This window comes from Eriocheir sinensis, chromosome 7 (genome assembly GCF_024679095.1).
Source record: "Eriocheir sinensis breed Jianghai 21 chromosome 7, ASM2467909v1, whole genome shotgun sequence".
NCBI lineage: Eukaryota > Metazoa > Arthropoda > Malacostraca > Decapoda > Varunidae > Eriocheir > Eriocheir sinensis.
Genome location: NC_066515.1, coordinates 26,649,581 through 26,668,616, shown reverse-complemented (window position 1 = coordinate 26,668,616; position 19,036 = coordinate 26,649,581). Strand labels below are relative to the sequence as shown.

The following is a 19,036-nucleotide window of genomic DNA, read 5'->3' as shown; positions in this document are numbered from 1 at the left end:
TTAAAATCGTTAATTACTGATGTCTTTAGGGTATAGTGAGGAAGTAAATATGAAGCACTGAGGATTATAATCTGGCACCGCTGTTGAAGAATCGATAGCCTGACGTCATCAAGGTTGCCATTCGCTGGATAATAAGGGAAATATTGGTTTTATTATCATTCTCGCACTTAGTTTACCGGGTTTTATGCTATTAATGGCGTTTTAAGTGTTTTGTTTGGCGTAGAAATGAGTATGGTTGGTCTGAATGGCCGAAGTCAAACTGCGATGGATGTCTGACCCCGGGGTGTTATTTCACTCTTTATTCTTTTCGTGTTGCTCTTCTGGCTTTATTTTACGTGTTTTTACTTCATTAACATCCTTCTTTAACCTCTACTTCATATATTCTATTAATTTCGGAAGCGCTGTGGCACATCTCAACATTTTGTATACTAAGATATAAGCTTGTTTTGTTAAGTTCCACGGGCTTAGGACACCATAGAGAGACGTAGAGAAAGAATTAAGCTTTTATTCAGTATGATATAAAGACTAAAAACATTGATTTGTTAAAACAACATTGATGGATGCAGGTCAGATCTGGCAACGCTGGATGGATGGCCCAGAATTACCGTTGTCAGAATATCGTATAATATCGTACTTAGCACATTATATTTTCCGGTTTCTGGCCCTTAACTATTGTCCAAAAGCACTAGAAATCAATTAATTTAACGATAAATATAAATCAATCTCCTTACTGGGGCCCAGGAGACAGTTTTGGGGTCGGGCATCGGTATAAATTAAAGGATGCTGTGTACAACAATCTGAAACGCGGCCCATGTCACCCTTAATTAAAAGTATATTTCAGCTTTCCTCAACGGCTTAAGCAAATTACGGGCATAAGCATAGTATTTTCATGACAAAATTGACCTTTATAAATCGCTTGTAACTCTAAATAGTTTTTTTTTCTCTCTCTCTCTAGTGACCCGTGTCGCCTTCCGGTACATTATAGCTGGCGGGCATCTTAATTGAAACCGCGAAATTGCACCGCAGCTGATGATCCTTCCTTCCGTAACGTAACGTAATAATATAATTCTACAGTTTTTTAACATCACAGTTCAACCATTTTCTTTTTTGTTTCGTCAAGTTTTTACAATTGATTCTACAGTCACCTCTGAGTCTAATGGTGTCAAGCAAAACTGTCTATCTCGTATATGACTTGAGCTATATCATAATAATAATAAAAAAATGTCTCATTCGCGCATGCAAGATATGTGGTCCGACATGAGGTAGAGAGATCGGTGCAGCCATGGATCAGCTGCAATTAACCTTTCCAACCTAGCTTTAAGTGAACAAGGTATAGTGAATTAAGGTTTGCCTATTTAAGAGCGCAGTTTTAGTTGATTTAGCAATAACAAACTAGTGAAGCTTCTACCATGGGCAAGGATTGATACAGAAGATTAATTACTTCCTCAGAATTAACACTGCATAGAGAATGGGGAGAGTTCTTGTATTCACAGGCTAATTGGGCCATCTTGTACGATCGAGCTTCATCAATGACAATATACTTATAAGCTTCTACCATGGGCAAGGACTGATACAGAAGATTAATTACTTCCTCAAAATTAACACTGCATAGAGAATGGGGAGAGTTCTTGTATTCACAGGTTAATTGGGCCATCTTGTGCGAGCTTCATCAATGACAATATACTTATAAGCTTCTACCATGGGCAAGGATTGATACAGAAGATTAATTACTTCCTCAAAATTAACACTGCATAGAAAATGGGGAGAGTTCTTATATTCACAGGTTAATTGGGCCATCTTGTACGAGCTTCATCAATGACAATATACTTATAAGCTTCTACCATGGGCAAGGATTGATACAGAAGATTAATTACTTCCTCAAAATTAACACTGCATAGAGAATGGGGAGAGTTCTTGTATTCACAGGCTAATTGGGCCATCTTGTACGAGCTTCATCAATGACAATATACTTATAAGCTTCTACCATGGGCAAGGATTGATACAGAAGATTAATTACTTCCTCAAAATTAACACTGCATAGGGAATGGGGAAACCATCTATTTCTAAAGGTCAAAGAAGGGGTCAGTAGGGTTCTAATGAGTGTTTCTTTAGGTTTATGCTACAGAAGAAGGGTCAAGCTACCACCAGGGTCATAAAACTACTTCTTGAAATGCCCACAACTTCTACGAAAGCCTTGTCAAATATGTGTTCTTGAGCGGCGAAATGTCTTGTAATGCGACCCAAGTTCACAGGTTAATTGGGTCATCTTGTACAAGCTTCATCAATGACAATATACTTATAAGCTTCTACCATGGGCAAGGGTTGATACAGAAGATTAATTACTTCTTCAAACACTGCATACAAGATCGATCGAGGCGGTCTTGCCAATCTTAGTTTTTCCATCGTACCTATACTTTATTATAATTTTTATAGTGAAACTTCTACCATGAACAAGTTCGTTGATTGATTTACTTCCTTACTTACTCAGTTTACCTATATAATTTAGGCGTCTTGCATATTTTTTTACTTAGGTTGATTTAATTAAAAGATTGATTTATTTCCTCAAACGCTGCGTAGATAGTGGCATATAAATTCCTCCCAGAATTTTTGGGATTTAATTGATCAAGTAACTGATTTGTAAAAGCCGAGTGATATTAAAATTATGAACCGAGTAAACCGAGTACTACGAGAACCGAAAATGCAGGAGAAGGAAAGGAGGAAGAGAAATGTAATCATGTTCAGTGTGCCAGAGAGCAGCTAGGGGGAAAAGAGTTAAATGAGAGAGAGGGAGGACAATAGTTTCTGTGGGGTGTTCCAGGATGTTTTGAGAGAGAGATGCAAAGATAGAAAAATGATCAGAATTGGTAAGGAGAGAGAATTAAGGGAAAATAAGGCGTGATTGTGGAGTTGAATGAAGTGAGTGTGAAGTGGGAATTAGTCAAGAGGAGCAAGGGCTTGAGGGTAAATGAAAACTCTAATATAAAGAAAGTTGCCATATTCCCTGACCTAACAAAAAAGGAAAGGGAAGAAAATGATATACTAAGAGAAGAACTTAGTAATCCTGAGGTACTGTATAGAGAAGACATTAAAGAAAAGAAAGCCACTAATAGTCATATCAATATATTCTGCCAAAGCGTTTAATAACATTGAGAGGGACGTATAATGATCAAAATGTTAATGGAATACAAGTTAAGCAATTGACATAATTACTAAACTGTACGAGGGGGATATAACCAGAGTGAAGATGGAAGACCTTGAGATATCAGTAAGCAGTGGGATAAGGCAGGGCTGTACAGGCTCATTATTCAAGTTAGTTACATACAAAGTCATTCAGAAGTTAGAGGAATTGGACAAGGGATTTAAAGATGAGGCCTTGAATATAACATCTGTATTTTGCTGATGATGGAATGCTGTCAGCGGGGATAGTTACATACAAAGTCATTCAGAAGTTAGAGGAATTGGACGAGAAATTTAAAGATGAGGCCTTCGATATAACATCTGTATTTTGCTGATGAAGGAATGCTGTCAGCGGGGAGTGTAAAAGATGCAGAGGTGGTGGCAACAGGAAGGGAACAATAAATAAATAAATTGATAGTTTATTGTTGCAGGTAAATAACAAGGGAGGAACATACCATCCCAACCCCCAGCCAGGGCAGAATGTGATATTATACAACTAGTAATAGTACATATCGAGGCAGCACCATGAAACAAAAAAGATACAATGGTAGGAATGAATGCACAACAAGGGAGGGGGGTTAACAACGAGAGTACGGCGTGCATCAGGTGTGGAGACAAGCTGGAGGCACTTCATCTTGGCACTGCCCGGCCCACGACGAGGGGAGGAGCAACATCCCAGCGTCCATACCACCTTTTTCTGGATATACCCCAAGGGAGGAATTAAGGTGGTGCATGCCGCGCAACCCCCCAGACAGCTGGTAGAGAGATACCCAATTCTTTCAAGGAGGAGGCCCAACAACGGGGCTGAGGGTGTCGGAAAGAGCCCACCTTTGCACCCCCATGGCACCAGGCTCGAACTTACGCTCCCCGCCGAAGCGCAAGGCGGAGACTCTACCACTGGACCACGGGAGCCCCCAAAGAGAACACCATTGGAAGAGCTCTTTTTGAAAACAGGAATGGAGACAGTAAAGACAGTACTATATAAATTTTTGGCAAAAGAGAGAGAAAAAAGGAGACTTAAAGAAATTTAGAAACTCAAAAGACCCAGACCGAGAAAGACTGAGGGATGCCGTTATAAAGGAACAGTACACAAGTTTTGGACAATAAGAGAAAAAAGAATGAAAGAAAAAGGAAAACAATAGACCCAGACAGTAGACACATCAGGGAGTGCCGTTACAAAGGCAAAACTCCCGACCGACTACTACTACTACTACTACTAGGCAAGACAACAACTTAACGTCCCAGCGGCGGCGAGGGTCATGGCCAGCCTGTAGCAGCCTAACTAGCCCCATAAAACACCCAAGAAGAAGAAGGCACTCCCGAGGCACCACTGCCATGCGTGTGGCACCATGGCGCCGGCTGCGTGCCACTGCCACCCACTGGACACGGCTGTCAAGGCCCCTGCACCGAGCTCAAGACACGTGAGTTTAGCAGCCACCTCCGTTTCTGTAAAAAAAAAAAAAATAATAATAATAATAATGATAAATAAATAAATTACCAGATATGCTCCCCCACCCAAAACTCCCCGATTTCCCACGAGTTCCCCAGGATCGTTAGGGAAAGGGGATCAGGCTGTCTTCTTTACTTTTAAGTATTGGTGCTTTCATATTATGGTTGAGGGACATGTATTTCGTCCCTTAACTACAATATGGAGGCATAATATTGTATTTTGGAGGCGCGGAGTCAATCTCCACAATTAGCTCCCTCCCCTCCTAGGCTGGCCCCGGGAAGTGGAGACCGCCCCGTGCCCGCCCACCCGCCGCCCCCCGCCCAGGACAGCCTCCAGAACCTGAACCGCATCCGTAACATCGGCATCATGGCACACATTGATGCAGGTGACGCAGCTGCCGATACGCTGTCCTTCTGTAATGCCAGGAGGTTAGGTTAAGTATGGAATGTACACAGAATCACAAAGTAGGTATAAGTGTATTGTAACTAATTGTCTCGCTCAGACCATCAGGTTCCCGCATTCCGTTACATATTTTTTTTTGATTCTCACAAAGAGGTCCCTGTAGACCACCCCCAACCACCCTCGCACATACATTCCATACTTAACCTCCTCACATAACACATCCATACCTCTCCTTTTATCCTTACAAGTTCTAAATGATGATAATTTATTCCCCTGTAACCCTAACCTAACCTAACTTATCCCTGAACTATTCTTTCGTGAAGATACACTGTCCCTCTCCACCTCTCCTTCTATCCTTATAAGTTCTAAATGATGATAATTTATTCCCCTGTAACCCTAACCTAACCTAACATCCTTGAGCTATTCTTTCGTGAAGATACACTGTCCCTCTCCACCTCTCCTTTTATCCTTATAAGTTCTAAATGATGATAATTTATTCCCCTGTAACCATAACCTAACCTAACTTATCCTTGAGCTTTTCTTTATAAGTTCTAAATGATGATAAGTTATTCCCCTATATCCCTAACCTAACTTATCCTTGAACTATTTTCTCGTAACTCTCTCTATCCTTATTTACCTGTCCGCTGCGATTGGCATGGATTTTGCCTTTACTGGTAGCCTGGTAACTCCCAGGTCTTTCTCTGCCTCTGTGGTGGATAGTGGAGTGTTTCCCATGTGGTATTGGTGTGCTGGATATCCCCTCCCAAGGCGCAGGACTTTACATATTTCTTCACTGAATTGTAGCAGCCACTTTTTGTTCCATTCCTGTAGCTTGGTGATGTCTTCTGGTAGGAAATTCTCAGTCAAGGGGTTAAGTTAGCGTTGATTTACCTTCGCATATTTATTCAAAAACTCACATGACTTCCTACTTCCTATATCAATAAATCCTCCTTTACCCCTTCAAACATGTCCTTTATCTAACCTAACCCATTCCCGCATGTCCACTATTCCCCTGTGTCTCTCCTATCATATTGTGTCCCGATGCAGGCAAGACCACCACCACAGAGCGCATGTTGTTCTATGGGGGTGTCACGCGGACGATCGGTGAGGTGCATCATGGCGACACTGTCATGGACTATCTCGACCAGGAGCGAGAGAGAGGTAGGTGCTGGGAGGGATTATTATTATTATTATTATTATTATTATTATTATTATTATTATTATTATTATGGCCACTACCTCTGTTTCTTCTCTCTCTCTCCCTCTCCTCTCTCCTCCTTTTCTTCCTTCTCCTTTTCTTCCTTCTCCTCCTTCCCTTTTTCTCTCTCTTTCCTTCTTTCCTCTCTTCCTCCCTCCCTTCCTCCCTTCTCTTCCTTCCCTTTTTGGCTTGGAGGAAGAAAGGAACAAAGAAGAAAAACAGAGTAGGAAAAAAGTTAAAAAATTATAAAATAAAATAAATATACCACAATTACCACCACCACCATCACCACCACCACCACCTCCAGGCATCACCATCACCTCCGCGGCCATCACCCTCCCCTGGGCGGACCATCGCATCAACCTGGTAGACACGCCGGGCCACGTGGACTTCACAATGGAGGTGGAGCGCTCCCTTAGGGTCCTCGACGGGGCGGTGGCCATTCTGGATGCTTCGGCAGGTATGGGGGTGGGGGGGTGGAAGGGGGGGTTGTTGCTATCCTATTCTGTCCCTATCTTATCCTATATTATCCTATCCTGTCCCTCTCTTATCCCATACTATCCTATCCTGTCCCTATCTTATCCTATATTATCCTATCCTGTCCCCATCTTATCCTATATTATCCTATCCTGTCCCTATCTTGTCCTATTCTGTCCCTATCTTATCCCATACTATCCTATCTTGTCCCTATCTTATCCTGTCCCTATCTTGTCCTATACTGTTTTATCCTATCCCTATCTTATCCCTTACTATCCTATCATGTCCCTATCTTATCCTATTATGTTTTATCCTGTCCCTATCTTATCCTATTCTGTTTTATCCTGTCCCTATCTTATCCCATACTGTTCTATCCTGCCCTTATCTTGTCCTATACTATCCTGTCCTTGTCTTATCCTATACTATCCTAACCTGTCCCTATCTTATGCTGTCTCTTTGTTTTGAGCTTAAACTATCCTATCTTGTCCTATGCTCTCCTATCCTGTCCCTTAACCTAATCCTGTCCCGCTCTCCTATCCTGTCCCTTAACCTAATCCTGTCCTGCTATCCTATCCTGTCCCTTAACCTAATCCTGTCCCTATCCTATCCTGTCCCTTAATCTAATACTGTCCCCCAATCATATCCTGTCCCCCTATCCTATCCTGTCCCTTTGTTTACACAGGCGTGGAGGCGCAGACCCTAACAGTGTGGCGGCAGGCAGACCGCTACAAGGTGCCGCGTCTTGTCTACCTCAACAAGATGGACAAACCGAGTGCCAACATGACCCTCTGCTTGGACTCCATCAGGGCCAAGTTAGGCACTGTGGCACTCCCTGTCCACCTCCCCCTGGGCCATGGCAAGAAATTCAGGGGTGTTGTGGACCTGATCAACATGGACAAGTTAGAATGGGACCTTGGCTCACAGTAAGGCATTCTCTTCTTATTAGTTGTATTTTTTGTTTCATAGAAGTTCCAGGCATTTCCAGGGGTAGTTTTATGACCCTGGTGGGAGTGTGACCCTTCCTCTGTACCATGAACTTAAGAAACACACAATTGGCAAGGCTTTCATAGGAGTTGTAGGCATTTCCAGGGGTAATTTTATGACCCTGGTGGGAGTGTGACCCTTCCTCTGCACCATGAACCTAAGAAACACACAATTGGCAAGGCTTTCATAGGAGTTGTAGGCATTTCCAGGGATAGTTTTATGACCCTGGCGGTAGTGTGACCCTTCCTCTGCACCATGAACCTAAGAAACACACAATTGGCAAGGCTTTCATAGGAGTTGTAGGCATTTCCAGGGGTAGTTTTATGACCCTGGTGGGAGTGTGACCCTTCCTCTGTACCATGAACTTAAGAAACACACAATTGGCAAGGCTTTCATAGGAGTTGTAGGCATTTCCAGGGATAGTTTTATGACCCTGGTGGGAGTGTGACCCTTCCTCTGTACCATGAACCTAAGAAACACACAATTGGCAAGGCTTTCATAGGAGTTGTAGGCATTTCCAGGGATAGTTTTATGACCCTGGCAGTAGTGTGACTCTTTCTCTGTACCATGAACCTAAGAAACACACAATTGGCAAGGCTTTCATAGGAGTTGTAGGCATTTCCAGGGGTAGTTTTATGACCCTGGTGGGAGTGTGACCCTTCCTCTGTACCATGAACTTAAGAAACACACAATTGGCAAGGCTTTCATAGGAGTTGTAGGCATTTCCAGGGATAGTTGTATGACCCCGGCGGTAGTGTGACCCTTCCTCTGTACCATGAACCTAAGAAACACACAATTGGCAAGGCTTTCATAGGAGTTGTAGGCATTTCCAGGGGTAGTTTTATGACCCTGGTGGGAGTGTGACCCTTCCTCTGTACCATGAACCTAAGAAACACACAATTGGCAAGGCTTTCATAGGAGTTGTAGGCATTTCCAGGGATAGTTTTATGACCCTGGCGGTAGTGTGACTCTTCCTCTGTACCATGAACCTAAGAAACACACAATTGGCAAGGCTTTCATAGGAGTTGTAGGCATTTCCAGGGATAGTTTTATGACCCTGGCGGTAGTGTGACTCTTCCTCTGTACCATGAACCTAAGGAAACACTCATTAAAACCTGATTAATCTCTTTTTTTGTCCTTTGGAAATAGTTGATGAGAGAAAAGAGTGAAAGAGAAGCCAGTTTCAGGTTGAGTGTAAAACAGAGTGCAATTTTAAAGGCATTTTCCTTACAGTGACCGTGGGCAGCGTTACCAGAAGCAGGCGCTCACCCCAGAGGACGAGGAGGTGTGGGATGCGGCTCTGCTGGCACGCTGCGAGCTGACGGACTCTTTGGCAGACCTGGACACCCCATTAGCCGAGCATGTGCTGGAGGTGGAGTCCCTGGAGGCAGCGCAGGCGGACTTTTTGAAACAGGCTCTCCGCAGGGTGACTCTCAACCAGGTGAGGGGGACTGATAACTTCTTCTTCTTTGTCTTCTTCTTCTTCCTCTTCTTCTTTTTCTTCTCCATTTATTGGGGCATATTTTTAAGCTAATATAACCTAATCTAACCTTACCTAACCTAATCTGTTCTTACCAGACCTTACCTAATCTAATCTAACCTAACCTTACCTAACCCTACCTAACCTAACTTTACCTAACCTTACCTAACCTAATTTAATCTACCCTAACCTACTCTGACTTAACCTTACCTAATCTAACCTAACCTAACCTTACCTAACCTTACCTAACCTAACCTTACCTAACCTAGCCTAACCCTACCTAACCCTACCTAACCTTACCTAACCCTACCTAACCTAATCTAACCTTACCTAACCTAATCTAACCTAATCTAACCTTACCTAACCTAATGTAACCCTACCTAACCTTACCAAATCTAACCTTACCTAACCTAATCTAACCCTATCTAACCTTCCCAAACCTTACCTAACCTAATCTAACCCTATCTAACCTTACCTTACCTAACCTAATCTACCCTAACCTTAACTAACTCTACCTTACCTAACCTAACCTAACCTTACCAAACCAATACATTTAAGAATACAGATATCTCTCACCATATACCTTCTTCCTTGCCGATAAGAAACAGACAAACAAACAAATAAATATACCCCATAGGAGGCAGTTGCGGTGCTTGTCGGAAGCTCGTACAAAAACGTCGGCGTACAACCACTGATGGACGCCGTGATTGACTACCTGCCGGCCCCTAGTGAGTGTGAGCAGCCTGCCGCCCTCAGCCTGTATTCCCCCAGCCTGTGCGCTCTGGCCTTCAAGATCCTGCATGACCCACAGAGAGGCGGGGTCATGACCTTTCTGCGCCTTTACTCAGGACGTCTTGAAAAGGTCAGTCCAGTTTATAGGTGTTGGATAAGGCTTTGTGATGCATCCCTCTATACCCAAGTGTGGTTTTATGACCCTCGTGGTAGTTTGACCCTTCCTCTGTACCATGACCCTAAGAAACACACATTTAACAAGGCTTTCCTAGGAGTTTTGGGGATATCCAGGGGTAGTTTTATGACCCTGGTGGTAGTTTGCCCCTTCCTCTGTACCATGACCCTAAGAAACACACATTTAACAAGGCTTTCCTAGGAGTTTTGGGGATATCCAGGGGTAGTTTTATGACCCTGGTGGTAGTTTGCCCCTTCCTCTGTACCATGACCCTAAGAAACACACATTTAACAAGGCTTTCCTAGGAGTTTTGGGGATATCCAGGGGTAGTTTTATGACCCTGGTGGTAGTTTGCCCCTTCCTCTGTACCATGACCCTAAGAAACACACATTTAGCAAGACTTTCCTAGGAGTTTTGGGGATATCCAGGGGTAGTTTTATGACCCTGGTGGTAGTTTGCCCCTTCCTCTGTACCATGACCCTAAGAAACACACATTTAGCAAGACTTTCCTAGGAGTTTTGGGGATATCCAGGGGTAGTTTTATGACCCTGGTGGTAGTTTGCCCCTTCTTCTGTGCCATAACCCTAAGGAAACACTCACCTGAGGTCTGTGTTGCAGGGCCAGAGGATTTACAACGTGAACGGGGAGCGAACGGAGAAGGTTGGGCAAGTGCTGATAGCCTATGCCGATCATTTTAAGGAAGTGACGTCTGTTGAGGCGGGAAACATTGTAGTCGTCACTGGCTTGAAGGTACGAGTCTTATTTTTATTATTATTTCTTTCTTTAGTTAGTTTTACGTGCTGCCCATAGCGCTGGTAGGCTTTCTTGGGGAGTTTCTTGGTTAACTCTTGCATGAGGGATATCCTGTTAGTGGTGCAAGCGAATTTTAATTATAGTGGCTGCTGTAGGATGACCATTACTTTTGAGAGACCTGACCTGACCTGACCTGCTGCAAAGACCTGTAGTGAATCCATCCACAGGTCACCAGCACGGGAGACACACTCGTGGCCAGTCAGTCGGTGGCCAATGCTGCGCAGAGGAAGCTGGCTGCTGCAGGGGACCCAAAGGCCGCCACAACCCTCCTCGGCGTCCAAGTCCCAGACCCGGTTTTCTTCTGCTCTGTGGGTAAGGAAGGGCGGCACACACACACACACACACACACACACACACACACACACACACACACACACACACACACCTTGATTTCCTTAGATAGATAGATAGATAGAAGTTTGTTTGTCTTGCCTTACCCTAATGTAACATAACCTTACCTAACCTTACCTTACCTTACCTAACCTTACCTTGCCTTGCCTAACCTAACAACCTTACCTAACCTAAACTAACCTAACCTTACCTAACCTTATCTAACCAAGTCTTACCTTACCTGACCCTACCCTACCTTGCCTAACCTAACCTTACCTTACCTTACCTTACCTAACAACCTAACCTTACCTTATCTTACCTAACCTTACCTAACCTTTCCTTACCCTACCTTCCCATTGCATTACTTCTTCAGTCTTCCACACCACATATTGAGTTCCTGCTCCCTTCTCTTCCCTCCCTGCACAGAGGCACCATCAGCATCCCAGCAGAAGGCCTTGGAGGATGCTCTGACGCAGCTGCAGAGGGAAGACCCAAGCCTGCACGCTGAGGTGGACGAGGAGACCGGCCAAACTGTGCTGTCAGGTGAGCCATCATCTTGGGAGGCATGTTCAAACCCTTTCTGGAGATGGTTCAACCCTTTCTGATAACCCCAGTCCCTTTCCTTCAATCCTAATCCATTTCCCTAAGCAGAAAAAAACTAATTTGTGTGTAGCATTAGATTCCCTCTTTGTAACTTCTTCATGAACACAAGTGATGCATAAAACAAGTTACAAGTAATAATAATAATAATAATAATAATAATAATAATAATGATAATAATAATAGGTTAGGTTAGGTTAGATTCCCTTTTTGTAACTTCATGAACACAAGTGATGCATAAAACAAGTTACAAGTAATAATAATAATAATAATAATAATAATAATGATAATAATAATAGGTTAGGTTAGGTTAGATTCCCTTTTTGTAGCTTCATGAACACAAGTGATGCATAAAACAAGTTACAAGTAATAATAATAATAATAATAATAATAATAATAATAATAATAATAATAATGATAATAATAATAGGTTAGGTTAGGTTAGATTCCCTTTTTGTAGCTTCATGAACACAAGTGATGCATAAAACAAGTTACAAGTAATGATAATAATAATAATAATAATGATAATAATAATAGGTTAGGTTAGGTTAGATTCCCTTTTTGTAGCTTCATGAACACAAGTGATGCATAAAACAAGTTACAAGTAATAATAATAATAATAACAAGAATTTCTCCCTCCACACAGGCATGGGTGAACTGCATTTAGAAGTCATCCGCAACAGAATCCGCAAAGAGCACAAGGTGGATGCAGATCTTGGTCCGCTGCAGGTGGCCTACCGCGAGACTTCCACCACCAGAACGGCACAAACCCTAGAGGTGGACAAGACTATCGGTAAGGGCGGGGCTGCTCACTGCACTCAAGGGTTATCAAGGGTCACTCACTCACTCTCACACGCACTCATTCACGCACTCACTCACTCACTCCCTTTCACCCCTCTCAGGAGACAGCCGCCAACAGGTCAAGGTCAGCCTCTGTATCTCTCCTGACCCGGGCCACAAGTTCAAGTCCGTGACCATGGAATACTCTGCAGACAACCAAGAGGTCAGTGGGTCATGCTATGTTCTTATCTCGTGTGTGTGTGTTTGTCTGTTTCACACTCTTTTTAGGAACAGTGAATAGCAGGTTTTTTTTTTTTTTTTTTTCCATTGTTGTTTCCTTTTTTTATGCCCTTGAACTGTCTCCTTTGCTGTAAAAAAAAAAATAATAATAATAATAATAATAGCTGGCACCTTCACTGTCACCTTAAGCTAACCCCTTTGACCCTCAGAACTTGGGAGCGCTGCGCCGTCACCACCTCGCAGCCATCAATCGGGGCGTTGGCTCGGCCCTTAAGAGCGGTCCGGTGCTGGGTTGCCCCGTGGTGGACGTCCGAGTGGGCCTGCAGTGGTGCCAGGTTGGGCCCGGCACCTCAGAGACCATGGTGGCTGCTGCTGCCGCTCAGTGCCTCCAGCAGGTGTGACCTTGACCCTCTGACACACACACACTGAAATCCTTATTCTTAACCCGTCCGCTGCGATTGGCACGGATTTGGCCTGCACTGGTAGCCTATTAACATATAGTCCCAGGTCTTTCTCTGCCTCTGTGGTGGATAGTGGAGTGTTTCCCATGTGGTATTGGTGTGCTGGATATCCCTTCACTGGTAGCCTGGTAACATATAGTCCCAGGTCTTTCTCTGCCTCTGTGGTGGATAGTAGAGTGTTTCCCATGTGGTATTGGTGTGCTGGATATCCCTTCACTGGTAGCCTGGTAACATACACTCCCATGTCTTTCTCTGCCTCTGGTGGATAGTGGAGTGTTTCCCATGTGGTACTGGTGTGCTGGATATCCCTTCACTGGTAGCCTGGTAACATACACTCCCATGTCTTTCTCTGCCTCTGGTGGATAGTGGAGTGTTTCCCATGTGGTACTGGTGTGCTGGATATCCTTTCACTGGTAGCCTGGTAACATACACTCTCAGGTCTTTCTCTGCCTCTGTGGTGGATAGTGGAGTGTTTCCCATGTGGTATTGGTGTGCTGGATATCCCTTCACTGGTAGCCTGGTAACATACACTCCCAGGTCTTTCTCTGCCTCTGTGGTGGACAGTGGAGTGTTTCCCATGTGGTACTGGTGTGCTGGATATCCCTTCACTGGTAGCCTGGTAAAATACACTCCCAGGTCTTTCTCTGCCTCTGTGGTGGATAGTGGAGTGTTTCCCATGTGGTATTGGTGTGCTGGATATCCCCTCCCAAGGTGCAGGACTTTACATTTTTCTTCCTTGAATTGTAGCAGCCACTTTTTGCTCCACTCCTGTAGCTTGGTGATGTCTTCGGGTAGGAAATCCACATCCAAGAGGTTAACGTGCTCACTATTAATGCATCAGTTATGTCCACTATTATCCCATTATGAATCCTCAGGTGCTGGCCGAGGGAGGCTGTCAGCTGATGGAGCCAGTGATGGAGCTGGAGGTGGTTGTGGAGGAGAGCCTGGCCTCCACTATACTCAATGACCTCTCGCGGCGGAGGGCCAACATCCTCCACCTCTCCCAGAGACACAACATGAGGGTGAGGGATTAAACTAATACTTTTTTTTTTTGCTGCTAAAGAAACAGCTCAAGGGCAACAAAAAAGGCGTAAAAAAAAAAAAAAGCCCGCTAATCGCTGTTCCTACGGAGACAAGAGTTATGGGCGGCCAAAAGAGAGGTCAATTTCAGGAGGAGAGGAGTCTTGATACTCTCCTCTTGGTTTACGAGTGCCTTATTTTACGAGGGTTTTCATTTACGAGCAAATAATCACAAAAAGTGCCTTGGTTTATGAGTGCTTTATTTTACGAGGGTTTTCATTTACGAGCAAATAATCACAAAAAGTGCCTTGGTTTATGAGCGCCTTATTTTACGAGGGATTTGATTTACGAGCAAATAATCACAAAAAGTGCCTTATTTTACGAGGGATTTGATTTACGAGCAAATAATCACAAAAAGTGCCTTATTTTATTTAGGTATTTTATTTACGAGCAAATAATCACAAAAAGTGCCTTATTTTACGAGGGATTTGATTTACGAGCAAATAATCACAAAAAGTGCCTTATTTTACGAGGGATTTGATTTACGAGCAAATAATCACAAAAAGTGCCTTATTTTACGAGGGATTTGATTTTCGAGCAAATAATCACAAAAAGTGCCTTGGTTTATGAGTGCCTTATTTTACGAGGGATTTGATTTTCGAGCAAATAATTACAAAAAGTGCCTTGGTTTACGAGTGCCTTATTTTACGAGGGATTTGATTTTCGAGCAAATAATTACAAAAAGTGCCTTGGTTTATGAGTGCCTTATTTTACGAGGGATTTCATTTTCGAGCAAATAATCACAAAAAGTGCCTTGGTTTACGAGTGCCTTATTTTACGAGGGATTTGATTTTCGAGCAAATAATCACAAAAAGTGCCTTGGTTTATGAGCGCCTTATTTTACGAGGGATTTGATTTACGAGCAAATAATTACAAAAAGTGCCTTGGTTTATGAGTGCCTTATTTTACGAGGGATTTGATTTACGAGCAAATAATCACAAAAAGTGCCTTGGTTTATGAGTGCCTTATTTTACGAGGGATTTGATTTACGAGCAAATAATCACAAAAAGTGCCTTGGTTTACGAGTGCCTTATTTTACGAGGGATTTGATTAACGAGCAAATAATCACAAAAAGTGCCTTGGTTTATGAGCGCCTTATTTTACGAGGGATTTGATTTACGAGCAAATAATCACAAAAAGTGCCTTATTTTACGAGGGATTTGATTTACGAGCAAATAATCACAAAAAGTGCCTTATTTTACGAGGGATTTGATTTACGAGCAAATAATTACAAAAAGTGCCTTGGTTTATGAGCGCCTTATTTTACGAGGGATTTGATTTACGAGCAAATAATTACAAAAAGTGCCTTGGTTTATGAGTGCCTTATTTTACGAGGGATTTGATTTACGAGCAAATAATTACAAAAAGTGCCTTGGTTTACGAGTGCCTTATTTTACGAGGGTTTTGATTTACAAGCAGATAATTACAAAAAGTGCCTTGGTTTATGAGTGCCTTATTTTACGAGGGATTTGATTTTCGAGCAAATAATCACAAAAAGTGCCTTGGTTTATGAGTGCCTTATTTTACGAGGGATTTGATTTACGAGCAAATAATCACAAAAAGTGCCTTGGTTTATGAGTGCCTTATTTTACGAGGGATTTGATTTACGAGCAAATAATCACAGAAAGTGCCTTGGTTTACGAGTGCCTTATTTTACGAGGGATTTGATTTACGAGCAAATAATCACAAAAAGTGCCTTATTTTACGAGGGATTTGATTTACGAGCAAATAATTACAAAAAGTGCCTTGGTTTAGGATACGATGAGACGGCTGTGCACTAGCATTTTTGCGATTTACGAACTACTTTCAACCTGGTCCAATTTTTCATGTAATTAGCTAAATGGGAATGATTCTAATTGTTTTTCTATCATTAATTTCACCTATTTTAATGACCCTAAACACCTGCCTAACAGCCCCATCAACACCCCCTTTTTCTCTCTCTCTACGCTGGTAAGAACGCACAGCACAGGTCCACGCTCCTTATTAAAAAACAAAAAATGCCTTGGCTTAGGATACAGTGTGATGGCTGTACACTGTCATTCCAGGTTCTGACTGTCGAGTGTCCGCTGGCAGAGCTTCTTGGCTACTCCACAGCTGTCCGCACAATGTCCTCGGGCATGGCTTCCTTCTCCATGGAGCTATCACACTACAGACTGGTGAACCCGGCCCAACAAGCAGCTGTCATTGAGGCTGTCACGGGCTTCAGACCATGAGGGGACACAGGACTCCCAGGGTGGCTGCTGCACTGAGGTCTTACTCCTTAACACACCCCAGGGATAATCTGCTGCTTGAAGGGTAGGTGAGTGCCTCTGGAGTTCTGTACCCTTAACCTTGCGATTGGCACGGATTTGGCCTTCACTGGTAGCCTGGTAACATACACTCCCATGTCTTTCTCTGCCTCTGTGGTGGATAGTGGAGTGTTTCCCATGTGGTATTAGTATGCTGGATATCCCTTCACTGGTAGCCTGGTAACATACACTCCCATGTCTTTCTCTGCCTCTGTGGTGGATAGTGGAGTGTTTCCCATGTGGTATTAGTATGCTGGATATCCCTTCACTGGTAGCCTGGTAACATATACTCCCAGGTCTTTCTCTGCCTCTGTGGTGGATAGTGGAGTGTTTTCCATGTGGTATTGGTGTGCTGGATATCCCTTCATTGGTAGCCTGGTAACATACACTCCCATGTCTTTCTCTGCCTCTGTGGTGGATAGTGGAGTGTTTCCCATGTGGTATTGGTGTGCTGGATATCCCTTCACTGGTAGCCTGGTAACATACACTCCCAGGTCTTTCTCTGCCTCTGTGGTGGATAGTGGAGTGTTTCCCATGTGGTATTAGTATGCTGGATATCCCTTCACTGGTAGCCTGGTAACATACACTCCCATGTCTTTCTCTGCCTCTGTGGTGGATAGTGGAGTGTTTCCCATGTGGTACTGGTATGCTGGATATCCCTTCACTGGTAGCCTGGTAACACACACTCCCAGGTCTTTCTCTGCCTCTGTGGTGGATAGTGGAGTGTTTCCCATGTGGTATTGGTATGCTGGACATCCCCTCCCAAGGTGCAGGACTTTACATATTTCTTCATGGAATTGTAGCAGCCACTTTTTGCTCCATTCCTGTAGTTTGGTGATGTCTTCTTGCAGGAAATCTTCAGTCAAGGGGTTAAGCTATATTTCTAAACCTGTCAGCACCTCGGTTCCTCTGTATGAAAAGCCTCTTGTTGTGGAAGTTCCTGAGGTTTTCTTAGATTGTTTAGTGATGCTGGTGGTATTTTTACAAGGCTTCTGCATCTTGAACGGGGAAAACACCCAAGAAAACCCTATTAATCATCTCTGTGGCCTTGGGAAACAGTCGTAATGTGAGCCTGAGACATTTAACCCAGTACCAGCGACGGGCCAAATTTGTGGCTTTACCGTGTACCAGCGACGGGCCAAATTTGTGGCTTTACCGTGTGCCAGCGACGGGCCAAATTTGTGGCTTTACCATGTACCAGCGACGGGCCAACTTTTTGCCATGATATAACTCCCCTAAAATAGATGATACATAAACTAATCACAAATGCATTGATATATATATATATTATGAAATGGTTTGTGTGAGTGATGATTTTTTCTCGTTTTTCTTTCTTAGAGGGGCCTTGAAAAACATGATCCCTGCAGCTACTGGGTTAAAATGTGGAGCAGGCAATCAATCAAGTCTTCCACCCACAGGTATACACAACCTAGCGGGGGGCATCAGAGTCCGGGCAGGAGGCATTGGGCACTGTTCCAGGTGACAGACGAGATGGGAGACTGTTTGGTAGAGCTGTAAATAGACTGTTTGTTATACCAGAATTATATGTGTAAATAAAAGTTTATACAATTCAGTCCAAGTTTTTCTTACCTTTAATTGGACTCCACTGTGGTTAACATCTGAGTCTCCTTATGAAGAAAAGAGGGAAGTTCTGAGTTAAGGAAGGAAGCTACACCATTTGAAATAACAAGTCCTATAGTTCACAAGACATAGGCCTACCAGGTGTCAGAAGAGCCATTATAAGGGAAGTTCTGAGTTGAGGAAGGAAACTACACCATTTGGAATAACAAGGCCTATAGTTCACAAGACATAGGCCTACCAGGTGTCAGAAGAGCCATTATAAGGGAAGTTCTGAGTTGAGGAAGGAAACTACACCATTTGGAATAACAAGGCCTATAGTTCACAAGACATAGGCCTACCAGGTGTTACTAGAGGCATTACAAGGGAAGTTTTGAATTGAATAGGAGAGTATAGGCCTACAAGATGTGACAAACTAGGCCTACCAGGATGGATGCAAACAGAAAACCTACATTAATTAGACATATACAGAGGATAGTTAATTAGAAAGAAATATAGGCCTATTGGGTTGAACAAAAAAAAAAAAAAAAGTGAAATATGGGTTGAATAAAAAGGTTACAAGAACTGAAATATATCGAAGTTGTAGTAGTAGTAGTAGTAGTAGATACGTAGTAGCAGTAGTAGTAGTAATAAAATAAATAGTAGTAGTAGTTAGTAGTCACGGAAATGTCTTAGGAAATGATCTTTTGAGTTTATTCATAAGATATTGCAATTTCTAACGCGCGTATGTAGCATGCTCCGGAGCGTTGGTAACACTGCTAACACTCCTTTGAGACTTTCATAGCTCTCTA

At 43.1% G+C, this 19,036-nt stretch overlaps 1 protein-coding gene across 5 annotated transcripts; it reads left to right on the top strand.

The window, feature by feature from the left end:
• Positions 1 to 4,039: 4,039 nt before the first annotated feature.
• On the top strand, positions 4,040 to 18,240 carry LOC126995237 (ribosome-releasing factor 2, mitochondrial-like). 5 transcript variants are annotated; one of them, XM_050854647.1, is made up of 16 exons: positions 4,040 to 4,598; positions 4,894 to 5,012; positions 6,077 to 6,190; positions 6,535 to 6,687; positions 7,387 to 7,627; positions 8,922 to 9,129; positions 9,806 to 10,030; positions 10,694 to 10,825; positions 11,056 to 11,200; positions 11,645 to 11,761; positions 12,465 to 12,611; positions 12,721 to 12,821; positions 13,048 to 13,233; positions 14,175 to 14,321; positions 16,425 to 16,674; positions 18,086 to 18,240. In XM_050854647.1, exons 1-15 carry the CDS (start codon positions 4,513 to 4,515, stop codon positions 16,590 to 16,592), a joined length of 2,289 nt encoding a protein of 762 aa, XP_050710604.1. In that variant the 5' UTR covers positions 4,040 to 4,512; the 3' UTR covers positions 16,593 to 16,674; positions 18,086 to 18,240. The 5 variants fall into 5 exon arrangements, with proteins under 5 accessions (XP_050710604.1, XP_050710603.1, XP_050710605.1 ...); XM_050854646.1 differs by having other exon boundaries at positions 16,425 to 16,678; XM_050854648.1 differs by having other exon boundaries at positions 16,425 to 16,678; positions 18,006 to 18,240.
• Positions 18,241 to 19,036: the final 796 nt, after the last annotated feature.